Source organism: Cynoglossus semilaevis, chromosome 12, assembly GCF_000523025.1.
Source record: "Cynoglossus semilaevis isolate Cse_v1.0 chromosome 12, Cse_v1.0, whole genome shotgun sequence".
Lineage (NCBI taxonomy): Eukaryota > Metazoa > Chordata > Actinopteri > Pleuronectiformes > Cynoglossidae > Cynoglossus > Cynoglossus semilaevis.
This window is the reverse complement of record NC_024318.1, coordinates 12,411,542-12,435,882: the sequence shown is the minus strand read 5'-3', so window position 1 is coordinate 12,435,882 and position 24,341 is coordinate 12,411,542. Positions and strand designations below refer to the sequence as shown.

The 24,341-nt window shown below is 38.7% G+C and overlaps 2 protein-coding genes across 3 annotated transcripts; both read right to left on the bottom strand.

Moving 5' to 3' along the window:
- Positions 1–276: 276 nt before the first annotated feature.
- Positions 277–6,276, bottom strand: LOC103387541 (zinc transporter ZIP9). The gene is made up of 7 exons (XM_008322231.3): positions 5,954–6,276; positions 5,650–5,758; positions 2,380–2,544; positions 2,221–2,289; positions 2,043–2,128; positions 1,823–1,957; positions 277–1,367 (listed from the first exon to the last, which is right to left on the bottom strand). Exons 1-7 carry the CDS (start codon positions 6,047–6,049, stop codon positions 1,107–1,109), a joined length of 921 nt encoding a protein of 306 aa, XP_008320453.1. The 5' UTR covers positions 6,050–6,276; the 3' UTR covers positions 277–1,106.
- A 148-nt stretch (positions 6,277–6,424) lies between these two features.
- On the bottom strand, positions 6,425–23,914 carry LOC103387542 (CSC1-like protein 2). Of its 2 annotated transcripts, XM_008322232.3 has the most exons (24): positions 23,589–23,913; positions 18,993–19,213; positions 18,664–18,743; positions 17,514–17,555; positions 16,408–16,498; positions 16,284–16,321; positions 16,050–16,192; positions 15,480–15,531; positions 15,272–15,380; positions 15,113–15,183; positions 14,612–14,692; positions 14,362–14,485; positions 13,695–13,828; positions 13,454–13,591; positions 12,103–12,256; positions 11,885–11,991; positions 11,685–11,771; positions 11,519–11,584; positions 11,243–11,405; positions 10,764–10,869; positions 10,468–10,635; positions 10,224–10,339; positions 10,049–10,120; positions 6,425–8,998 (listed from the first exon to the last, which is right to left on the bottom strand). In XM_008322232.3, the coding sequence occupies exons 2-24, from the start codon at positions 19,161–19,163 to the stop codon at positions 8,819–8,821; spliced, it is 2,493 nt and encodes an 830-aa protein (XP_008320454.1). In that variant the 5' UTR covers positions 19,164–19,213; positions 23,589–23,913; the 3' UTR covers positions 6,425–8,818. The 2 variants fall into 2 exon arrangements, with proteins under 2 accessions (XP_008320454.1, XP_008320455.1); XM_008322233.3 differs by lacking the exon at positions 17,514–17,555 and having other exon boundaries at positions 23,589–23,914.
- Positions 23,915–24,341: the final 427 nt, after the last annotated feature.

Here is a 24,341-nt window from a genome sequence, read left to right as displayed (position 1 = left end):
AAAGGTAAAGAAACAGGCTGACCATGACAAAATGGCCTGTTTTCTGTCTGTTGTCTGTCTCTGCTGTATGTTCTAGTGAAACACCTGATCTTGAGCCTGAAAAAACTCACTTCTTTCCAAAGTAAACCTGTTTGCACAGCTGTTGCTGAGCTGTGTTTTACATGTGTTTAGCCTTCAGCTATAACACTTGAACTGTTTGACTTACCTTAACTCAGTTAAAACTAGATGCTCACATTCTGTCCTTTCATCCCCTTAGAAATGTCACACAAAGTCTAGTCATCGACCTGCTTTTAATTCTCAAGATGACATACTCCTAATTATTAACACATTATTTTTTTTATATTTGAAATGTTGTTAGACAAGTGTTTTTGCTGAGAGAAATTGTTAAGATGAAAGTTCTGATAATACATAAAACACACAAGTGCAGCTGAAACACTATTGACTCTCCAATAAGTCAGTAAACAACAAATGTGACATGTTTGCAGAGACAGTTGTAATCCTGTGTGAAATACATGTGACAGAAACAGAGCAGTTTTATATTTGTATGAACAGAGCAAAGTTGATTGATTGACGAAACCAGACTTGGAAAAAATGTAAAATGTTAAGAGACAAGACATGAGTTACTTCTGGGTTATTTTTAAAATTCAAGTAATTAAAAAGCATCAATATTGACATTTACACTGGTGTCTTTTTGTGTCTGGTTACAAAGAAGCCACATGTTACACATGGAACAACAAATGTCAGCTATCATGCCACTGTTCACCTGTGTGAAGAATGTGAAAAACACTAATAAGTCAAATAAAAACTATTTAATTGCAACAGGAATGACGTAAATTTTGATTTTCTAAAATACCATGAACATTACTTCAGTAAAACACTGACTGAATGACAAAACCCCTTTGAATGTTCCCTTGATGACACAGTAGTTACTTACACTTCTCCACGTCCACCTAAGATACTGTGACATGTTTCAGCCTCCAGTCATGTAGGATCCTCCATCTTTGACCTTTTGATGGACAAACAAGAGACACAAAGGTAACAGGATGGGGTCTGACATGTTTCCTTAAAGTGTGGTGACAGGGTGTCCTTTGGATTTTTTTTTTTTTTTAGTCGTCATGTAAGCCAATGGCCAGCACCATTGGAATTCCGACCCCCAGGATCAGAGTGACGCTCTCCAGGAGTCCCACGAAATGCTGCTGGTGGATCTCACTGACTGTATCCTGATGGAGTTCAGATGTTGGATGGACTGTTCTACCACTGCTGATCTCTGGAAGAACGTGCACTGTGGCCACGTAAAGAAAAGTCCCTGCAGAGAAGAGCATTCCCACACCTGTGGAAACGAGCTGCTTCTGAGAAGAGTTACCAGTCTGCAAACAGAAACACACACAAACATGACGTGAGTCACTGAGTTCAGGATCCTGAGGTGTCTTTGCATTTTCTGACTTATATTACTTACCATAGAGGGAGTTTGTTTTTTAAGGCATCCACATCAAACACTAAGGAGCTAATAAAGTTAACAAAGATGGACTGTTTGCAGTCATTAACATAGATACTATTATTAATACTCATCTCCATATAGTCTTTAAGTGTAATTTAGGGCTTAAATTAAGATAGTTTTAAAGGGTTTCAAAGGTCTGACTGTAGTGGTAGTAAAATATCTAATCTTCCCACACTTTGCACAGAATTATGGACATAAAATGAGTTTGAACAGCGGTTCCCTAGTCCTAGTAAAAAAAAAACAAAAACATAACAGGAACTGTACACAAGTGCATTAGCTGCGAATGGGAGTTTTACAAAAAACAATCCCTATCTACATAATTACCGCTTCTAATATGAAGTATGTGATGATGGCCACTATGGGTGATGCTGCTGAAAAGGCCAGTAAATGTCCCTGGATGTACTTCTTTTCAAGGCCGGTGTGCATCAGAAAAGAGACCAAACCAAAGGCTGCTGGTGCCTGGAAAATAAAAGCAATACTTTTATTTAATACATGGTCTATATTGGACATCATCAGAACACTTCAGCTAATAAAAAAAACCCACCTTGTGTAGAATCACAGCTAAAAACATGATAATTTGCACTGTCACTTGACCCGTGGATACAGCAGCGCCCAGAGCAAACCCATCAGCTGTGTGTAAATAAAAACGTCAGCGACTGTTGAGCCTACAGTTTGTTCCTGTGTCTTGATTATCATATGATGTTTAGTGTTTACTACAATACCTGCAGCGTGAATGACAAGTCCCAAAGTGACTGTGCAGCCAATGCTGTTAGACAACCAACTCAACCGGCCTGAAAAGAAACACATGCTTTTTTTTTACTGGGAGGTAAAACGATACACGTGGAGCTGATGGAACCGGTCTCAGACGACGGGCAACTTGCCTCGTGTGGAAATGTAACGTCCAACCTGGTCCACAATAAACATAAATGTGAACCCCAACGTCAGCGACACTCCAATGACAAAGTTGGGCGGAGCTTCTTTGGCCGTGGACGACAAATTTCTGTCGCTGCTGTTGAGATTGGACGACGTGTCCAAGGCAGTGCAGGCTGCAGAAAGGCAAGGACAGGACAAGCAGAGTTGTTTGAGGGACAGATGTGGACATTTGATTTAATCACAAAGGCACTTTCATCATGTGCTGAATGGCTGTTTTTGAAGAGATGTTAATGAAGATGTTGATGAAAATAACCCAGTGGCCCTTCAATGGCAGACGGAATATTTGAGGACGAGAATATGAGCTGAACCTGTGAGAGGAGAGATGCTGTTGTCTTTTCTTCACTGTGGTGTGTTTCGGTTTGGTCAAGTGGGCTGCATGTCTCCATGCCAACCAATTCTAAACTCCTCACATGGCTCTTATACAGTTACTTGAATCACTCAAAAAAAATAATCTCCCTAATCATTCTCAAGAACATGTCAAACTCAAGGCCCGTGGACCAAATGCGGCCTGCCAAGCCGTTTTGTGTGGCCCGAGGAAGCTTAAAAAGCATTTCGTAAAGTCCATGCAGCAGAGGTTCTTCCTTTAGAAATTATTTTTGAACAATATTTGTAGCTTGAATAAATAATAATCATCTGCAGAAACATGTATTAGTCTGTTATGGAGTGGTTACATCTATACCACTGGTCCCCAACCTTTTTTGTTCCAAGCACTGATCAGCCAGTACCACCTGTTACTATGGACCGGTACCAAGGTGCTGATCATTAAATTTTCCAAATAAAACATATTTTAGACTCTATTCTGTTAGTATCAGAGTCTTATTGTTTTAAAATATTGCCAGATTATCTTTAAATAAAGAAAGTAACTGGGTAAAAGATAAATGAATAAAGTAAATTAGTAAAAATAGGTATCATTTTTTGATTGTGTCCAACTGCAACCCAGTACCAAATGAGCCATGGACTGGTACTGGTCTGCGGACCGGGGATTGGGGATCCCTGATCTATACAGTCTTCCATTTACAACCAGCCCTTCAAGGGAAAATGAGTGAAAATGAGTTTGACACCCCTGGTCTAGAAGATTTCGAACAGCAAAAGTCCTCACCATCAAAGACAGAAACAGCATTTAAAGTACAGTTCACACAATGCTTCTTAAAAACACACAAGAAGCAGGACTCAGGTTAGCCATAATTAAGAGTCAGTGCAGGACTTTTTTTTAATCCGTCCATTCCTTATCTGTAAATACCAGGCACAGCTTGGTGCAGGAGGAGCCAATTTAACTAAAGCTACAGAGAAACTTCTATACAGTGCAGTACAGATGATCTTAAAATAATAAATGTTATTATAAGGGATGAAAAACATTTTTTTTTATTTCATGGAATTAGAACTTCACTCTAGTTGAGTCTTAGGAGAAACCCTTATGTTATCAGAAGAAAGGCTTTAATTATCCAAGGAGGACGAAGCTTGGACTGTGGACCAACGTCACAGGTCAGGTGACCTGACAAATCCAGATTCACCCTTTTTCCACAGCAAATGGACTTCAGGAGAGAGTATTAAGTGATTACCCATCATGCCTTGTTAAGATCTGGCCTTGTTTAAGTAAGTGAGCACAATAGTAGTCTGAAAGGTGAGAAAATGAACTGACGTGTTAGTTCATTAAAGACAAACCAGTTTTTGAGGAAACTATTTTAACTTAGGCTAACACAAGAACCAGTGACTGTTTAGTTACTGCAGGATGGGAACCATTTTCCTCAAGGAATCGAACAACTGCACTGACAGAACAATAAGAGACACATATTGGAGTAAACATTGACACATGATGACATGATAATTGTAATGACACTGCACGGGTAACGGGGCCAGTTTTCTGCCAGTTCCCAACACAGCCCAGTTAAGAAGGTGGGGTCAGCACGGGCATGTCTTTGTTCAAGAAACCTGTTCTAAATCACCCACTGTATGAAGATCACCAGCTGTACCCTTGTTGGAGAGAGGAGTGGCCCGATGTATCGTGTGTTCAATGATACTGTTGACACATATTTGCTTTCGTTGTTTGTAATACTTGCATCTGTGTGTGTGTTATATTGTTCCCCAGTCTTTTCATTCACTCCTGGCTGCAGCACACGGCTGAACACTGAACACTGTAAGTCAGTGTACTTCTCTGATAGAAACGGATGAAAATTCCTCAAATTTTGTTTATATGATGTGGGGAAAGAAATTATTATTATTATTATTATTATTATTATTATGCATACATTTACACAGAAATGGTTCCAGTTTAAACGTGACTTTCTTGTCTTGATTTTATTTTTGTCATATATTGGCTTTTGTTGCTGGTATAATGTTTTGCAGAGAGTGCACTAACGTGGAGCAAATACAATGGTACCAGGTTCACCAAACAGGATTCCTAAATGAGGAGACAAATAAACCAGGTCAGAGCCAGGTTTCGTAAAATGATGCTGAGACAATAGAGTTGGGTAACACAAACCAAAACATCCCAGGTAACCAGGACAGAAACAGGTCAATGTAGCACAGGATACAGGAAGAAGAAGAAGACGAAGAAGAAGAAGAGCTCCAAGACAAGGGGCAGCAAACTGCTGAGTGTGGTTTCTAACCGGGTCACAGAAAATAACTATGCTACATCTTGTGTAAACCGCAAACACCTACTGAACACCAGTTAATTATAAACCTGATAACAGGTGATCGTTATGAACTGTCATTACCTACTACACATGAACATGAATGTGATGTAATGAATGTGATTAGGCAGCAGCAGGTACTGACGGAGGGACGACGGTAGCACCAACCAGCCGTCAGTTGACTGGCTAATATGCATTTCATCAGAATGAAAGAGTTCCAAATCACACATGAATTATTACTGCATGTAATAATTCATGAACCTCATCTACACACTCATCTTACAGGAGAACTGGGGGGCATTCTGTGCCAAAACAGTCCGTTACAGTAAATAATCATGTGTTGTGAAATGAATATATGAATGACCTGAGTTGATACATGGTAGCTGAAATATAAGGCTTTTCAACTTTTAAATTTTCAACTGAATCAACAACAGTAATGATGATTGTTTTAAGTGTAGGGTTGGAAGAGTTGTTTTCAACTTAAACAAATGTTAGTCTCTCTCCCTCTCCTTCACCTCACACCAGCAGGTGGGATGAATACTGTTGGGTTTGTACTAATAGGACAGTAGAGTACAGTAGGGTACTCACCGCTCCTCCACGACTCCTGCAGTAGACTCACTCCCTCTGGGATGGTGATGGCCAGTGCGGTCCCACACAGGAGTCCTGCTCCCAGGCTGGACACGATCTGCAGGCTTTTCTACAAGATTTGACAAATGAGCTCCAGCTGATGAGTTCTCAGCTCTCCTCACACGGATTTAGAAGTTGCATTGTTGTATCGATGCAGCCAGACGACAAACTTAATCTGTTACAGTTTCAATCAAAGTAACAGAACAGTCTGGGAAACAGACACTGATGCAAGAAAAAAAAGAGGAAATATTAAAACAGAACTCACCTCTGAAAGTCTAAACAGGATCGGTACGAGCCCAAGAACAAAACAGCCCACAAACATCGCAACCGATGTTAAAGTAATAATCAAGCCCCCGTCCATGACGAAGACCCTCCTCTAGAGCACGACTCAAGGAATTCCCTGAATGAACACAGTGCTACATTTTAGTACAAAGTACAAGTGGAAGCATACAGACTGAGAGACTGCGAGTACAGTGAGTCTGGTCCAAACCACAGCAGTGTAAAAAATGGTCATCCAGACTTTCCACGTCGCACCTCCCATACTCCTCTGCAGCAAAGCAGCAGCAGCGGCTGCCGTACTTCCCTCCCCAGCGGCGACCGTAGCTGCAGTTACAACAGCATCACCCAGTGTTAGACACGGAGAACAGCATCCATCTGCCGACCAACTTTTCAGGGAAGGAGCTCTGTGTTTATACTGTATATACATATTTGCAGTTGGGTTTTGGGAGATAACGTATTTTTTTAAAATTATGCTTTAATTAGATTAACCATTTCTCATAACAGTATATTTCTATAAGATATATGTACACACACACACACATTTGGTTACGTTCATTTCTGAATGTCATCTCATTTTCAAAAAATGTATTGACTAAATTGTAAATTAAAGTTTGTTTTCACTTTTATAATTTAGCCATGCTAATCGGCAAATACATTTTAAAAATAACCATCACATACAGCACAAGGCATAAATGCTGAATGTAATACCATCACTAGCCTAGCAGCTGTTTTTCAAAATAACCAATTATTTTATATACTGTATATCTCAAGGGCTGATTCTTTTTCGATTGACAATTATAAGCACAGTCATACATTCATATATGAGCACAGCGCACAAAACACATTTCACTTGGTATGAGATGAGATATTTACTGTCCATTTTAAATATGACATTGAAACAAGCTGAGCATGTCTAATGGTGAGTTGTTAAAAAAAAAAAAAAACAATAACATGCATTTATTTCCAGTGAGTTCCACTGTTAATACAGACCTTGTGTAAATACAAAATAAAACACGTTATCGTGATCCCAGATTAGGAATAAGGACTGGAACTTAATGCTACCACCACACTGACAAATGTACAGTACATGTGTACTTGGACTGGACTCCAGCACATACAGTTGTATAGTACTGGTCAGACACTGGTCCACGCTTCAGGGACAGAAAAAACAGTGATCATCGTCTCAAGCCCCTTTGAAAGCTATGGAATTATGTTACATTCAGTGTTTTCAATAAAAACAAAGATGAGGTTTTTATATGATATTTTTAGGCATCTCCCTTGAACCGAGACAGTTTGTTACTTTGACAGGACACATTCAGAGATTTACATCTCAGAGGTATAAAAGAAAATGAAAAGGTATTAAAAATAACGATACTAAGATCACCTTGTCATGACTAGAGGAGCCTGTAATTATCTTCAATTGCAATTAACAACTTTTGCGCAGCGCCATTATCAGGGAAGGAGTTTGAATTCAACACTGTAGCGATCTTACCAACTCAGGACAAACTCCTCATTCAATCATATAAGTGAGAAGAAGATTAGTGCACATGTCTCACTATGGTTCTCAGAGCAGCTCTATTATACATTTCTATATTACTGATTACAAGGATAATAACTGATCTATACTGACTGACTATAGTGGTATTTCATCTACATCACTCCATCTTGCTTTACCCACAATGGTTTTAATGGTTTTTTTATGCGGCGTGTGCAGAAAACAGACGCTTCAATCCTGAGTCGAAAATACATGATCAACTGTGTGTTGTTTTTATGTGTGGCCGGGGGGTCTTGATTTGATATGTATTCATGGATTTGCACAGTGTAAGTCATAATGTAAAAGTCCACTTTGAAAGTGGCCAGTGGCAAACCTGAAAAATGTCAGAGTGGTAGGAGATCAATAACCTGACTTGGAACATTATTAATACAAACCGAAATTGAAAAATGATTAAAAAATCTCTACAAACAAATGTAAACATACAAAAAAAAAATCAATGTAAATGAAAAAAACAAAACAAAAAAACAACAATAGCTACAGAGAACTAGTCATCATGAGTATGATGTGAATTTGACCCAAAATATTCAGAAAGAGGGCTCTTTCTCTTGTCTCCCAGCAGGATCTGCAGGATCTTGGCCACCTGCAGATCGCACCCTGGTGGTGGTGGGGGGGCAACATCAGTAGCAGCAGTATTACAGCAGTACCGACAAAAGCTCAGGGATGAAAGCTTAATAATAATAATAATAAAAAGAAGAAAAGGATCTGTAAATGTAGTGTGTCATTTGATTTATCGGTTGTTTTTAACCGTACAGGAGTGTTAGGTGTTTTTTTTTCCCTAAGAGATTTAGAATTGGAAGAACCATTTTTCTCAAACTATCACATCTGCACAGAGCAGTGTGTCTGCTGGTGTGAATGCCTCCTCTTCAGCTACTTGCTCACAGTACAGGTCCTCTCTCTGAAGTACAACAATGTTACAAAAATACAGACAAGAGTATCACAACCCTTTCAAGGCCAGGTTAAAATTCTTCATTTGTGCATTAGTGTCTTTTCATTCATGGGTCCACGTGCAGTGCTTTAGGGTACTCCTCACCTATAGTGGGTCAGAAAAGTGTTTCTGCCCTGTCAAATTGCACTTCCTCTGCAGTTTTATTGTTTTGTTGAGATCCAGTGGAGGAAAAAGAAGCATCCATGAAAACAATCTGTTACGTGATTGGTAGACAGTGTGCTCATGTTAGCGCAGGTAAGATCCCTCAGTGGAGGATTAGATGCTTTGGAGAACTGTTGGTTCAGTTTGTAGTTTAGTTCACATGTTCAGTGCACTTGTCAAGTTACATTTTTCTAATGGTCCTGGCAGCATCAGTGTCGCACTTCATTATCAATGAGGCTGTCTTCACCAGACTGGAAATCCTCATTCAGGCCATTTTCAACATTTATTATCTCCTCGTCCTGCGAGGACCCCTGGCCATCGTCCTCCCCACTGCCTGACCCAGCTTCTCCTGAATTTGGATCCTGAAGTACCTGAGCGATGTACATTTGCTGCACAGGGAGAAAAATAAACACATCATTAAAGTCAGCATGCTAGTTAATAATTGAAATTAATATTTTTTAACACAGAACTTTTGTTTGGAACAGTGCAATAATTCAGGTTCTCACCATTTACACTACTGTTTTTGTATGGTTTACCTTTTACTTTATGTACATATACATGTTCCTAGATCTTAGTAAATATAAATCTAGTACAAAACATGTTTTCAGTACTTTATACAGTCCTGTTATTTTAATGTTTCATGTTGTGCCTTTTTAGCATGTCACATTTTCCTCTTTGCACCAACAGTTAGTGCTCCAAATTTCATTGCATCTGCACAATGACAATAAGGGTAATTGTTTTCTGACAAACCCAGCACTGTGCAGTTCTTGCCTAAGGGTAGGTCCTGAACTTTGGACTTCAAAATATTACCAACCAGGTTATGCTAGTTGTGCTTAATTTATTCATACATTTCCAAATGTATCTGGATTCCACCTTATTATTTATCTTTGCACAGTTCACCTCTACTCTTGTGCCCTGGGTTCACTTTGTCTGTTTGCACTTTATTGCAACATTCCTGGCCTGTGGTTCACAGAGAGGACCGAAGCTTTATCAGAAATGAAGGAGACCAGAAACAGACCAGACCCACTTAAATAAGACCTCAAGTGCTAAGCATTTATCAAACAGTGCTTGGTTTCTTCTGGTCCACTTTAGGAAGACTGGGTTTGGTTCATTTAACAAGGACTAAGTCTAAAAACACATTTGTAATGTTCATAGTTTACAGTTACTACAGTGGAACATGTGCTGCTCCACTTTTTTATGTCACCTAACCTCAAACCTCGGTCTGTGAACCAATGCATTTGAGGATGAGCACATTTTACAACTTGGACACATCAAATGAACTGAATGTTTACTCCAGCTGGAGTTGTCCAAGACAAATAAGGACTATTTGATAAACTAGTGGCATTTTGCAAAATGTTGAAATGTGCTTTTTAGTTCCTAAACAAAATCTCCTAACATTTGAATTCTGCATACATTACAACAATACCACTAATACACACCGCTGCCTTGTTCGTGGCAGGAGTACACACGACATTTCCATTCTCTGCTCCATCAATGTCCTGGGCATCGATCTGTGGTTTATAAAAAAAACACATTTATAAACAGCGGAGTTAGTGCTAAATACTAGCCAAACATTGGAAAATACAAATCCGACAGCAAACTTTTCTTTGTTACCTTGTAGTTGTGTGCACTGAGATATTTGAAGTGTCCAAAGCAAACGTGAGAGAGGCAGATAATGATTGTGATGATCAATACTACAAATGTGAACATAGATGTTGCAGCAGAAAAACCTGTGGTAGAAAACAATGAAGCTTAGTTCACAGATGCTTGTGTCTCTATGTAGCAAGATATAGAGCAAACGGAAGATTTTTGGGCTTTAAACAGAATCTGTGGCCAGTAGATGGCGTCGTCCTCTCACCAGAGCGAACAGTGTAAAAGAACAGGAGCCAAAACAGGCAGAGAATGGGAGCCGCCACCACTTGGTTGACCGCCCCTGAGTGGATCTTCTTGTCCAGTTTGGTGGGCAGATAAGCGTAGTACATGTTGTACCTGTCTGCCAAGTGCTTCAAGAGCATGTACATCAGCCCTGCACGGGATCAGACAATTGTATTAAGCCCAATGATAAGAACCACTATGAGGACCAGAACCAGAGTGTTTTTACTGTGGTTCTGGTCCTGTGGTCATGTGACCAAGAAATCTAATCAAAGCACTCACCAAAAGGGACGATGATGGGGCAGGTGATGCTGTAGGTCATGACCACAGTGAAAACACACATCATCCAGGCATAGGCTGCTCCAAACTGGAATTCATAAGCCTGGTGCTAAAAAAGACACAACAGGATAAAATAATTAAGTTTACCAGTTTTATCCTTTATAGGGTCAATATAAAAAAGTCCAAGAGTATTAAAAAGAAGTCATAGCTTGTCAAAGACCAATAACCAACAACCATGAACATTTATTTTTAAACTTGGGAGTCAATTTAGAGCAAAAACAGACTCTACATTAATTCAGAAAGTCAGAATACTTTCATATATTATATGAAATACAATATAAAAATATATAAATTATTTATATAAATATATATAAATATTATATAATATTTGACAGTAGTTTTTATTTTTTAAGTTTGAAATCCTATTTCTTTCACTGTGGACCATGAAAGGTTCAGTGATTTTAAGCGAGACAAGGACTAACCCTTTTGACATTCCTCCGCTCAGCTGCAGAGCGAGCCATACACAGACGGATCATGTACATTAGAAGTCCAGGTATTCTCAGCAGGTCCATGGCATTTCCAATGAATGCAGACGCAATGACGTAGTTGACAAAGAAGGCTCCGTTGTCAGGAAGAAATACACACCTGATGTACAGAGAAAAATCAAGAGTTACGCTTAATGATAGAAAAAGGTGATGGTTACATAACGTGCTATATTTTGTGTCTTGTTACCAGGTTAGTAAAATTATGTCACTTACTCAAATCTCACTTTTGCATCAGCAATAAATCTTTTGTCAAAAAACCAGCGAAAGAAAACATCCAAACTGTAAAAAAAAAAAACACAATCACCTTAGATATTTACACTGACCAAGGATTGGCAATTCATAAATACATTTACAGGAAGTATTTAAAAGCCTGCTAGACCTGCTGAGTCCTAAGGAGGGCAGCAACAGGACCATAAAGATCAGGAAAGTGTAGCATTTGTGCATTGTTGTCCTGTTCTCCCCTGAGCTTCAACGTAAAAACAACAAACATTCACACACATTAAACCTTCAGCTCAAACAGAATATAAATAGAAATGACTGTTAGACAATGAAACTGAGACCAGAAAGTGTGAATCATACCGGGTCCAATGTGCTTCAAAGAAGGCAGAGTAGTAAACAATGGTAGGGAGCAAGGCAGAGAAAGACCACAGAAGGAGGGTGGGGAAGAACTGAGTGATGATTGGATTCTGGAGAACACAGGAGCAGACAGAATAGTGATGACTCATTTCAACACAGCTAAAGTTCAGTACATCCCTTCAGTGGGATGTTTTGCTTTGTGGTTGTTTTTTTACACTTACATTGAGATACTCCACTGGTTTTGTCACATTGAATTTGTCCATGGTGGAGATGATGATGGCAGGGGTGGTGAGGAAGAACAGGAGGAGGAAGAGGACAGAGTTGATGACAAAGCAGCGGATCCACCAGGAGAATCCTCCCACCGACAGATGCTCCCTGTGGGATAAAGGTTGTGGGATGGTTAGACTGGGGCTGGGTGATGACCTAGAGATATGGACACAGCTGGCCTGTAAGATGATCCTGCAGCTCACAAACACTCCTGTCTTCCATCTGGTTTTAGGGAATGTCCTTAAGCTGAAACAAGGCTCAGATACATCTTTCTAAGTGCAGACTACAACAATAGGATGAGGTTGTAATAGGTTACAATGTAAAATATTCTGTTATAAAATTATTAGATATTCCTATGCACAGGAAACCAGCTATTAACATGGGCCGTCAACTGAGATTGAGAAATTGGTTTTTTGTCTACAGTTGAAAAAAACAAAATTATACTAGATAATATTTTTAATGTAATACAAGCTTCAGTAGGGTCAAATGGTGTCAGTGATGGGCAGACTGTTGCATTACAGCAAAGAGATCACCAGGTCACCTTAGTGTGTGTGTGTGTGTTTTTCCCCACATTCACTGAGCATCTGCTAATGTCCCCCTCCTCTGACCCTGGGATGGACGAGTAAACCGTCCAGGTTTTCCCCGTGTCCTGGCCAGATGATCGTGGGATTGACTTCAAGGGGGATTAATAATTTTGTCCTCAACAGCACGTATGGTAAAACTGTGGTTGTTCTACCTTTATTTGATTTATTAAAGTTAGCTGATGCCTGCATATAGCTTGGGCAAGGTGCAGGATGTGCGAGGCGGTGGTGACGTGTCCGTCGAACTTGCTGCACAACTTGTCAATAAAGACTTTGAGTCATCTGAGGCGACTCTTGTTCATACACGCTCTGCTGTTTGTACAGTTTGACTTCTTTTGCTCATTTAGCACAAAAGATGGGAGTTTTATCAACCAACTTCTCCACTTATTCTATTTAAAAAAACACAATTCTAAAAGCGTTTAAGGTTCAGAAAGAGCGGCTAATCTTTAAACTATGAAAACTGAAATTATACTATTTTTTATTTTTTTAAATCTTCAAATACAAAAGGTAAAGTGTCCCTTTCCTAGTGCTGTTGGCCATTTAAAGTGCTTTACACAACACATTTGCCTTTCATAAAAACCCCAAATGAGTCAACTGCAGTTTACAACAGTTGTTTCAACACAACACTGACAAAGCAGGTCATTTTGGGGTAGTTGATATTTTCATATCAATATCTTGAAAAAAAGGAAAGAAAGAAAGAAAGAGGACTCAACCCTGTCCTTACCAGTAAACATTCTGTGGATCAGGAGCATAGCTGACAGTCCAGTTGTGTGTGTGTAGTTTGCCACTGAACTGAGAACTCTTAGGCTCCCGACGACAGTGACAGCCCTGACACTTACAAGCATTGAAGTCTTTCAAAATTCTAAAAAGCAAAGAGAACAGACAGCACATAGACCCCGCAGTGAGTTGAAAGCCATGTGATGTGACAATGTAATGTGATCTGAACAGTTAGACTGTGTTCATACATGGCAGTCATGGACTCATTCTGAAAAGTGACGAATGCCATTCCTAAGGGTTTCCTGTTGACCTTCTCCCTCTCCTTCCTGTAGTCCTCTTTGAGTTGTCCCTCCAGCTTGGTGTAGTAACTTACTGCTTCTTCCTGTTGTGGAAATAAACATAAACTCAAAGAGCAATGATGCTTTGTTGACTACGAATTCATCAGAAAAAAGCAGTGAGGTGATGGTAAAACCGCATACCTTCAGTGCAATGTTTTTATTGCATATCATCTGTCTAACTTTATTGTGACTAATATTAACGTCTCATTGGAGCCGTGTTTTCATTTCTTGCCAGGCAATATTTTCATAGTTCATGAAAAAGTAAGAAAAACTAAACTCTGCAGTTATTAAGTAAGTAAAAGGACAAATGGAACGACTTCATTGTCCATGTTATATTTAACTAATTACAAAATTCATATCTGTTACCACCTCCGCTTTATGTTTAAGGCATTGGCCTTAAACATACACAGTAATTTAACTAAAATCACATTATTATTAAGCGATACAATGGGGCTATGGATAGGCAGAAACATATTACGTTAATCCTTTCTTATCTTATACACAAAAATGTTGATGGTATCTGCCTGTAAACAAGATTTAGGAATGTTTTACTTTGAGATATACAAGTTACTCTGACCTGCTCACAGCCTTTTATGATGCAACAGCAAAGGTGTCCACAGAGCTTTGGATTGATCATGGTGGTAATGTGCTCTCTGGCCTGCAGGTCCAAGAAGAATTTCTTGCTGCGTTCTGTCTTCTTCCTGCATACAAAAACATCAGCTGGATCAGACTAAATGACTTTCGATTCAGTTTACCCACTAATGTTCAGTCTACAACACCAAAATGTGATAAAAGGTTTTTCAAAGGATAAAGTTAAAATCTGTTACCTTTCAGAATTGAGGTACATCAGTCTGGCCACATTGTAACATATCCGGGCTTCCAACACTGTACAATTTTCATAAGCGTGCCTCGAGAAAACAGTCAACAAACAATGATTGAAAAAAACAAACAAAACAGACTATTGTAGTGTAATTGTATCAGTGAATAAAGGTGTTTTTAGACCCAGATGTCCTCACTACTGACTACTGCAGGAGCTAAAGATTTTTGTTAATAATTCTTGTCCAAGTACGAACCAGGCCAAACGTCCCTAATGTCTTCAGTCCTGACACATGACTTGCATGACCCTGCTCATCTGGTTTCTATTATGGAATTACACGTATAAGCCTGCCATTGTCTGAGCCACAACATATAGAGACGAGGACTGAAAAAAAAACCCAGCCATAACCGCATGGCTCTCACAGTAGGTACTACAGTAAAAATCATTGCTGATGATTTATGTACTAAATGTGATTCAGTGGTCAATGTCATAAACGGTAAAGTTTACTCACTCGAAGTGTTGCCTTATCTCGTTCTCTTCAGCATATTTGGAGATCCCATTGACAAACAGAGTACGTTTTACCTGTAATAAAACACAGAAAGAAAAGTATTAAAAACAAACAAACACTAACATGGGCTGACGTGGTATTTTCCTAATGAGTGCCACCCACCAGATCATCCTCTTTATAATGCATCTTGGAAGTGTGTCTTCTCATGCTGTACACAGTCAGTAGCAGGTAGAGAAAGGCAAAGATAGTGTGTAGCCACAAGAGTTTATTACTGTGGAAATCAAGGGTGAAACAGACTTAGTAACCGAGTGGGAAGGTGCAGCAGTACCAGGTACATGATCAGTCAAATTTAGATTGAAGAACTACTTACTCAGCGTTCAAGTTTGCTATAGTGGTTCGCCCAAAACTATAGGCGTTATTATCTATGAGGGAAAAAATACATTGAAAATCATTCAAGATATTTTCATTAATTATAAAAGGCATTAAGAAATAACTCCTGACAGTCTTCACCTAAAATAGCTTCTAAAATAAATTATATTGGGAAGGGGATTAAAACAAGAAAATTTAATTTTAAGTTTTACTTCTTTTTTTTTTTAAAAAATGCTGAATATTAATCATTAATGTTTGAACCTTCTTGAAGCACAGTGCAAATTAACTAGGTGTAATATTGGTCCAGATGTAAAAAAAAGAAAAAAAATCATGGTTGAAAAAAAAAATCCTTACTCTCCACTAATTGTAATGTATTCTCAGATAACAGGTATAGGTTACTTAGTAGTAAGTAAGGTGTATAGTATAGTATATGGATACAACATTTGACCTTGTGACAATCATCATAAACAGTAGTTTCCTATGGCAACATTAGTTTTGCCATAGGGAGCAGCTAACACTTAAGAGTAGCCTGCTGTTTCATGAAAGCTGACTTAAATTTCAGTCAACTTACCAAGTAGGGTTCCTGAAAAGTTAACAGGTAAGATAATGCCCACAGAGAGCACGCCCACCACCACCAGCAGGCCAATGATGTGACGCTGAAAGGACAAGTAATGCACAGCGTCCTCGCCACACTTCTCTCTTATCTCCTCCACTCTGCAGGAGAGACAGACGCAAGCAATTAATGTTTCAATTTCAAGCCGATCATCTCTATACTTTTCTACCAGCTTCGCATTTGTGGACTCACTTAATACGGAAGATAGCAGTTAACCAGGAGCAGAAACCCTGATGTAGAAAAAAAACCATAATCAACATGTGCCTTTTTTGTTATGTTAAGGAACATATTATAATTCAACAGAGGAACCACTCACCACGTCTTTCTGTTCAATGTCTACAGAACTGGAAACTGAAGTCAGACGTTCGTAGCGTTCAGTTGTCTCTGATGTCATTCCTGAGGACATACTGTGTGCAAAACAAAATGACATGCAGTATTTGCTCAATGTTGCATAAAAATAACCAAATATCAGCATGTACTAGAGGAGATGTTAGTTTTTGTACCTTGGGATAGTGGGATTACAATAGGTGTACAACACCTGAAATTTACACACACATCCCAAAATGTACTGAGGAGAGTCAGTCCTGCTTATTTCAACCACAGGACGATTCTCTGTAGTCACATTTCAAACAGCAATAATAGTAAAGAGGCTACATTTCTGCCAGAGGAGGACCGTAGACAAGACAATCTACATTAAAAAAAGGTTATTCATGTGAAAATGACACAAACATGGTGCTTTCTCCAGCAGAGCCACATGTTCACCCTGAGCTCCAGAACACATCTTATTATTATTTATGGTATACAAATTTGAATTTATTGCACAGGGAGGTGACATCTCTTCAATTTATACATAACTGTAAAAAATGAGGAACATTCAGGCTCTGCTGGAATCCTGCATGTAAGAATGATGTCACATGGGGGGACTAAGAGATCTATAATGGAATGAGGGGAGAGCCCGAGGCTGTGATTCACAGACAGGCCTCCTCTCTTCACATTCTCACAGGAATGTGGGGAATAGTAGACAGGAAACACTGTTGATGAACCATGTCAGGGCATGTCTACAGTCAACTACACATCAGGGAAGGTATTACCTCTCCCTATTAGCATCAGGTCTGTGTGGCTCATGCAGTGCACTCACACAGAAGAAGTCCATGCTTGAAAAAGAGGTCATTACATAGATTAGAACAAGAGATCTGATTAGGATGGTGAGAAGGGACAGGACACCCAGCAGCAGAGGGACAAAGAGAGGAAGAATAATTCGGAGCGTGGCCCTGAGAATTGCCTACAGGAAAAGAAAGCTAAAGAGTTAGGTTAAGAGTAAAAGGACAGATCGAAACCCACGGCAGTCTGAGCAGAACGAGTTAGGTCACATACAAAGAAAGGACAGCAACAGATACGTTCGGTAATGGATGAAAAACATACTATTCCCGATCATCCAGGCGACTGTACCGCTGATCCATTCGTCTACAAACAAAAGCAAAACATAGTCATTGAGCTCAGTCTGGGAAAATAACGGCTGCTAATTGACCAACCTTATGAAGGAGGTTGATATTATTTTGTGTATTGACTGTTAATATTATTTTATTGATGTAGTTATAGCGTTTCAGCCTCAAAATACCCCAAATAATACGTGCAATAAGTCTTATTTTTAAGAGTAACATTGGGTTGCAGCAACGTTCAAGAACGTTGAAGGCAGATTCTGAATTCAAGTCAGCATAGAGTCACAAGGCAATAAACTTCATTTCCTGTCTGGGTCTCATGTCACCACCTCCTCTCACCACGCTGCAATCAGTCTCTGCTTCGATGCAGCTGGAAAAATAGTGTCTCTACAACATTACACAAACACGAGGGGGGATAGAAGGGAGGGTTTAGGTGATGGGAGCACTGTCCTGCTTTTTTAGCACTCGCACTCTAATCACACCATTGTCGAGGTGGCAATAGATCACACTAAAAATGGTCTTTATGGCCATACAGTGGCTTTTATATGTGGGCAAATAATAGGAAGTAATTCAAAAGTCACATTTATAGATGATACTTCAGACTGATGAAGCAGCAATATGAAACTGGTTGTCAACTTTGGCACTATAAAACCTACAGCAGTTGCCTTCCCTGTCTGGAGTGTCATCTTTGTGATCTGCATTTGTCAGAAAAAACTACAAAAAACTGATTTCTTGCGGATTAAGTTAAAGAGCTGAGGAAGTGATGATGAGTTCTTTGAGCTGGCGAAAAACCACACAACATTCCCAGTACTGTTTCTGAAAAGACTTGAAGCACACAGTAAAACAGAACTGGTATCAGCAGATTCTTGTATGAGAACAGAAAGAATGGGAACCATACATCTCACATGTCTGTGTCTTTCTCTGTCTGTCTCTCTCTCTTCTCTGTCGTTCTCTCTCTCTCTCTCTCTCTTCCCCTTCCTCTCTCTCCGCAAACCATTTACTAATATTGATACAAAAAGTATCTAAAAGAACCAGAGTTCATGTCAATCACAAAGTGTTTTTTTTGATTAAAATTGGTCCACTGCTGAGATATTAGTGCATAGTTGTACTGTGGAACAATGCATTCTAATTACCTGTCAGCGTCGGTCACCAGAGCGAGCCGCCCATAATCCCATGCTACTTTTCTCAAGATGGAGAACACAAACAACAGCCCCTAGGAGGACAAAAAAACAGTGTGCTTTAAAGCCTGCAGTGACATTATTTACATCACAGAAACATTCAGCTGTGTGTCATTTAAAAACACATTCCTCACAGTACTTCAACTCAGCACAGGCAGTATTTATGGAAACAGAACAATGAAAGAACTAGTGCAGACCATATTAAAGTTATTTTTATGTACAGTAACAAAAAGGCACTGTGTGGTCATTTCTTATTAATTAATTAATTAAATTAAAAAACTTACCAAGAAGCACATAAAGTCAAGCGCGAGGACAGTGGGTACTCCTCCAAAAGGTAAGCCCTGGAGTACGGTACTGCGAATGCGGGCTGAGTAGCAATAGGCCATGGTGGAATTGGGAGGGGACGTTGGGCAGCTCTCCGAACCAGAGCAGCCTTTCATCCCCCAGGCGGCCATGGTTTTAACAATGTTAACAGGTGTATTAGTTACTGCAGCATGTTGTCAACCTGTAGAAAAGAACAAGAGTTTCAGTGCGACACAAACAAATGATTGTCTTATACTCTGTGTTGTCAAGGACAAATTCAGTGTCAGTGTCTACAGACAGATGTGTAAAAACAACAGACAAAGGACTGAGGCTAATTTGGCATCTCATCCTTTAGAGGCTGACGTTTGTGTCAATAGTCACATGTTCTACTCTTGACCACATGCATGACAACTGGGATCTGCTTAGTATACAACACAGTCATCATGTTCCTCTTGTACACTGGTGGTGGCAGTGACACAAAGTGAACTTTGCTCTGAATTAAAAGAAAAGTACCTGCAAGTCAGTGAGTCCATGCATTACGAAATATAAAAAGAAATAAATACTTCTGTCTATAGTTTGACAACATCATTCAGCTTGTTTGTTTTTTGACCAAGTGAACTTTTAGGTTAAAGGTCCAGAATAAAATTTAGATTGGAAAAGGTGAGTGTTTGGCTTCCACATGTTAAGCTAACCATACCAAAGATTGTTTGGAAGCAAACGCTGATCCACATTGTTAGGACCCCAAAGGTGCAAACACCCCAATTAGTGGAGATTTAAAGAAAGAAGTATAACCCAAACATTCTGCTGCTTTACCATCTTCCTGACTATTTATGATGCATTTCCATAAAACCCATTATGACACAACAGATAATATGTCTTCCAAAAGTCCAAAGATGGAAAATGCCATAAAAACATTAATAATTTATGAGGGATAATGAGCCTTGAGAGAAAAGCATCTTTGCAACGTGGTGGCCAAGCTGAGCCTCCCTGTTCTTCTTTGTGGGGCCATAGAGTATAGTACCACTAATCAAACATTTAGTGAGTCCTCCCAACACAAAAGTCAGCATTTATCAACCAAAGAAAAACATAATATATAAAGGTGTGCTATGGCAATTCGATATAGCATCATATAATCAATATATCTTAACGAGATCAGATAACAATTTACACCAGACTTACAAGTGGTGACCAAAGAAAATTCTGAAGAGTCAATGTATTTTTCTTACACAGACTGGATAAAGTGTGTGGACCTGGTACAGGTCTCACATAGAGATAGTTGTGATATGTGTGTTTGAACAGTTGCACTGCTGTAGTTGTGGCCTTTGGCCCAGTACTAGCAGTGTATTCACAATACTGCTCATCTGCTACAACACTAACTCATTTATCTTCTCCCTGGAATGCTGTGACATCAGTGAAGAAAGATGCAGTCAGTACCGAACAATAGGCTGACAGAGACCAATGGGTTCAAATGGACCGGTCTCAACCCAAGGAGGACACGACATCTAAAAAACCTCCCATATCAATGGCAAACATCATCAGTGTGTGTGATTCAGAGGTTACACCAATGTTAATCTATTTTATGTAAAAATTAGTCTTTGCAAATTGTTAGAAGGGAGCTGCTGGTTATCCATGTCTCCCAGCCTTCATCTCCATCGCAAAACTGCTTCACACCCAACCCTTGCCCTTATTTGTTTTAATCTATGTTTTTGGCTTCTACAACACTGCTTTTTGGTGGCATACACGTGCTAGCATGCTGTAGCATGTCTTTGTGTGCATGCAGATCCAGTCAAGTCTTTTCAAAGTGCTTTTGAATGTGTATTAGCAAACCTTGACAACCAAAACAACAAACAACTACAATTGAGGACATTTGAACTGAAAGAGCAACTGACAATCTCATGGTAAATCAATCAACACATCCTTTTTATTTTTGTATTACGATCAGCATCTACTTACTGCAGCTATTCATCTGTCTCCATTTCAACTCCCTTACTCTTATACAAACAATTTTCCCATCTTCTTTCACCGTGTCCATGTATTAACCCTGGGCTCCTACCTTCCACCATATTTCCAAACCATTCCAAACATACCCACCCATCGAACTTCATCTTAATACTGCTTGACCTCAGCTGTCCCTGTGATGTGCCTACAGTATGTCTAATCCAATCAATCCTGGTCTCAGCCTCAGCTCAACCTCCTTTATTTTAATCAGGGACACTGACGCCAAACCACTCATAAAAGACGATCCCACTGCAACTTCGTTTGAAAATGAAATAAACTTTCATTTCAGCTTTTTTTTATTATTATTATTCTTTCTTGTACATGACTCAGGTGGTGATATTTAAAAAACAAATTCTGGTAATTGTCTGGTTATACTTGCAATAAAAGCATGTTATTTCTTTTTGTTTTTTATTTTATACTAATTAATAATCAATTAAAATAATTTATTACCTTTAATCTTTGGAGTAACACTGCCACTAGTGATGAAACCAATATTTGTAAAAATGATCACTCAAATTATTACTTTAACTCTCTATTACTACTACTGGCGTTACACAACTACAAACTACCACACTAGTCCATTCAAAGCTCATCACGAATTGAATCTTCCATTTGGTTGTCAGGAAAATTATAGGTATGTTATTTATACAAAATGTCATTTGGCATATATTAAAAGACACTGCACAAACAAAATCTTTTCATCTACCATCATACTGTATATTGCAATGATAATGATGACTTGTGCATATGAACCTACATTGTTTTGTTTTAGTACATGAGTCATCACTCTAACCTTCATAAGTTAAATATTTAAACAGGTTTTTTTTCCAATGCTAACAGAGGGGCAAAAAGTAGGTTAGCGGCTGTAAATTAGCACTGACTGTGGTTGCTGCACTTGCCAAACACAGTTAAACATATTTTTCCCAAAACGGAGCTGATGTAATTAAATTGATATTAGACTGACATAAGTCTTCTCCAGATGTGTTAGGAGTTAGAAGTCAACCTTCCTTTGAGTACACATTGATGAAAATAGGGCAATAAAATATTTTTTCTTAATGAATTGTGCTAAACAGAATAAATTAAATATATTTCACTAAATAAGACTTGCAAATATTAGCAGTTTGTTTATAAAGCAGAACAGACCATAGCTGCGCACTGTGTGCATTGTTGATATAAACTCATTCTATTGCAAAAAACATTTCTTTGATCCGTTCGGTGTTTCAGTGTTTCGTGGTACAAAGATAAATGGAAAATAATTTATATTTGTGTGTAACTCATGGTGGGCATGGGTCATGGTTGATTAATTGATGCCACAAGTTAAATATTCATCAGCTGATATCAGCAAGATAAATGTGAAGCCATTCATGAAAATCTTCAGGTTGTTGTGGAGTCCAATCATAGGTTGAAATGTTTATTTATTCAATATTTATTATTCCCACTGCAAAACAAAAAAGAAAATAATAACACTTCTGAAAGCCTATTTGTACAAATCCAAAAACTGCACTTGGAAACATTTAGTCACCCGCTGTAGCTATTCCCAAGTGAAACTCTAGACAGTGGATGCAGCATAATACAGAAACCACTTACTGTCAAGACATTATCTTGGAGCAGCATCGCTCAACAAGAAGCACTGCACAAATAGCTTAGAAATGTAAGGAAATAAAAACTTCTTCTCTATGTAATGTATCACAAATACTGGCCTTTCCCCTACAGGTAGACAAGATGGCTGCATTGTCATTATCAGGATTAGCACAATCAACTATATAAAAATCAATCACTAATTCACAAATTATTGAGCAACTTTATTCCTACTAATTTTGTTGTTTTTCCCCAGAAATTAAAAAAAAAAGTTTTCCAGTGTAAGCTTCTAAAATGCAAATATGATCTGGTTTGTTTGAACTAAGAAAGTAAATAAGATTTATGTTAAATCTTTGGACATAGAAAATATAAGGATATGTATATTTACATTTTTGGGGCATGACAGGCGTTTTTATTTTCGCATTTTCTGCATTTAAAATAATTTATATTCTTTAATTGCTCAAACTGATTAATCGAAAACTAAACTCTCGTCCAATAAACCAAAGATATTCCTAAAGTTGTATTACCCAGCTGAACGCTTTAAATGATGACCGATGCTGCTTGCAGCGATGACGCAACTCGCTCATATCTTATTAGTAAAAACAAGTTTTGTTTAAGTTATTATTCTGCATTTCGTCGTATTTGTTTGCTTGTCATAACATTACATTAAACTTCTGTAAAAAAAAATAGCTCTGGATCCAGATTGTTGAACCTGGATGATGTGGCTGTTGTCATGGAAATTAGTTTAAACCTAAAATATCAGTCACCCATTTTAAAAACAAAGCATAAAGAAACTTAGTTGGTTTCAATCATGAGTAGCTTATATTGCTGTTGACCTCACTACATCTGTTAGCGTCTGCTAATGGTAACAGAATGTGTTTACAGAGTTTTTACAGCACAAAACGAATGGACGAACACGACTACAGAAAACATGAATTCAAGTCTGTGGATAAATTACAACTTTGAAAAGTAGCAACGATTAATAAGTTGAATTTACTTACCGTGTGATAATACGCAACATGAGATGAGGTTGTCACAAATGGCTAATGCTGGCTAATAGTACAACGTTGACGGTGGCTAACTTCGCCCCACAGTATCGAAAATAACAGGTGGAGTTTGCCTACCGCTTGGCGTTAATCCCTACTTAAAACGAGTTACTGTTAAACCTCCACAGCCAAAGTACGAACCTAAACGAGTCACTGAGACGGCCTGGCTGTTGATAATCGCAGACAATCCTCTCTACTGTGTTAGTGGCGTTTGTGAACACCGGTTAAACAACTCTCGCTAACCCAACCAGTCCACCAACAGGCGCAGTCTGCTCATCAGTCTGACGTACGTAGAAAAAGGTCATATAGACAAGCAATACCTTAAAGTGGTATCACCTATTGGCATGCTGTTTCCGAATCTGGAACCAAACGATAAAATATTTGACAACCTAACGTTTTGAGTTAGTTTAAGGGACGATACTTTATAAAATAAATAAATCCAATTTTACTTCAAACAATAAATACAAATAAAAGTGAGATGATTGATCGATTTTAAAATATTTCGTTGGTTTCATTCGACTCCAGAAGTCAACCTAAATTAAAGCAATAATGAATGACCACCCAAGTTATAACCGTGGGGACTTACCTGGATTGAACTCAAACCCTTCCTGTGTGCCTTATTAAGCCCAACTTTAATCAAATTGGACTCAAATAATTTATTTAGTGTTTTTTGACTCACTTTGGCCTGAATTCAGTTTGTTTAAAATG

Coding starts and splice junctions, on each gene's coding strand:
- LOC103387542 (XM_008322232.3), bottom strand. CDS start 19,163: ATGGCCGCCTGGGGGATGAAAGGCTGCTCTGGTTCGGAGAGCTGCCCA. Junction 15,184..15,271: donor ATTATAAAGAGGATGATCTG/GTGGGTGGCACT, acceptor GTTTTATTACAG/GTAAAACGTACTCTGTTTGT. Junction 13,592..13,694: donor AATGAGTCCATGACTGCCAT/GTATGAACACAG, acceptor TTTGCTTTTTAG/AATTTTGAAAGACTTCAATG.
- LOC103387541 (XM_008322231.3), bottom strand. CDS start 6,049: ATGGACGGGGGCTTGATTATTACTTTAACATCGGTTGCGATGTTTGTG. Junction 2,290..2,379: donor ACGTTACATTTCCACACGAG/GCAAGTTGCCCG, acceptor GTTTCTTTTCAG/GCCGGTTGAGTTGGTTGTCT. Junction 2,129..2,220: donor ACTTGTCATTCACGCTGCAG/GTATTGTAGTAA, acceptor ATTTACACACAG/CTGATGGGTTTGCTCTGGGC.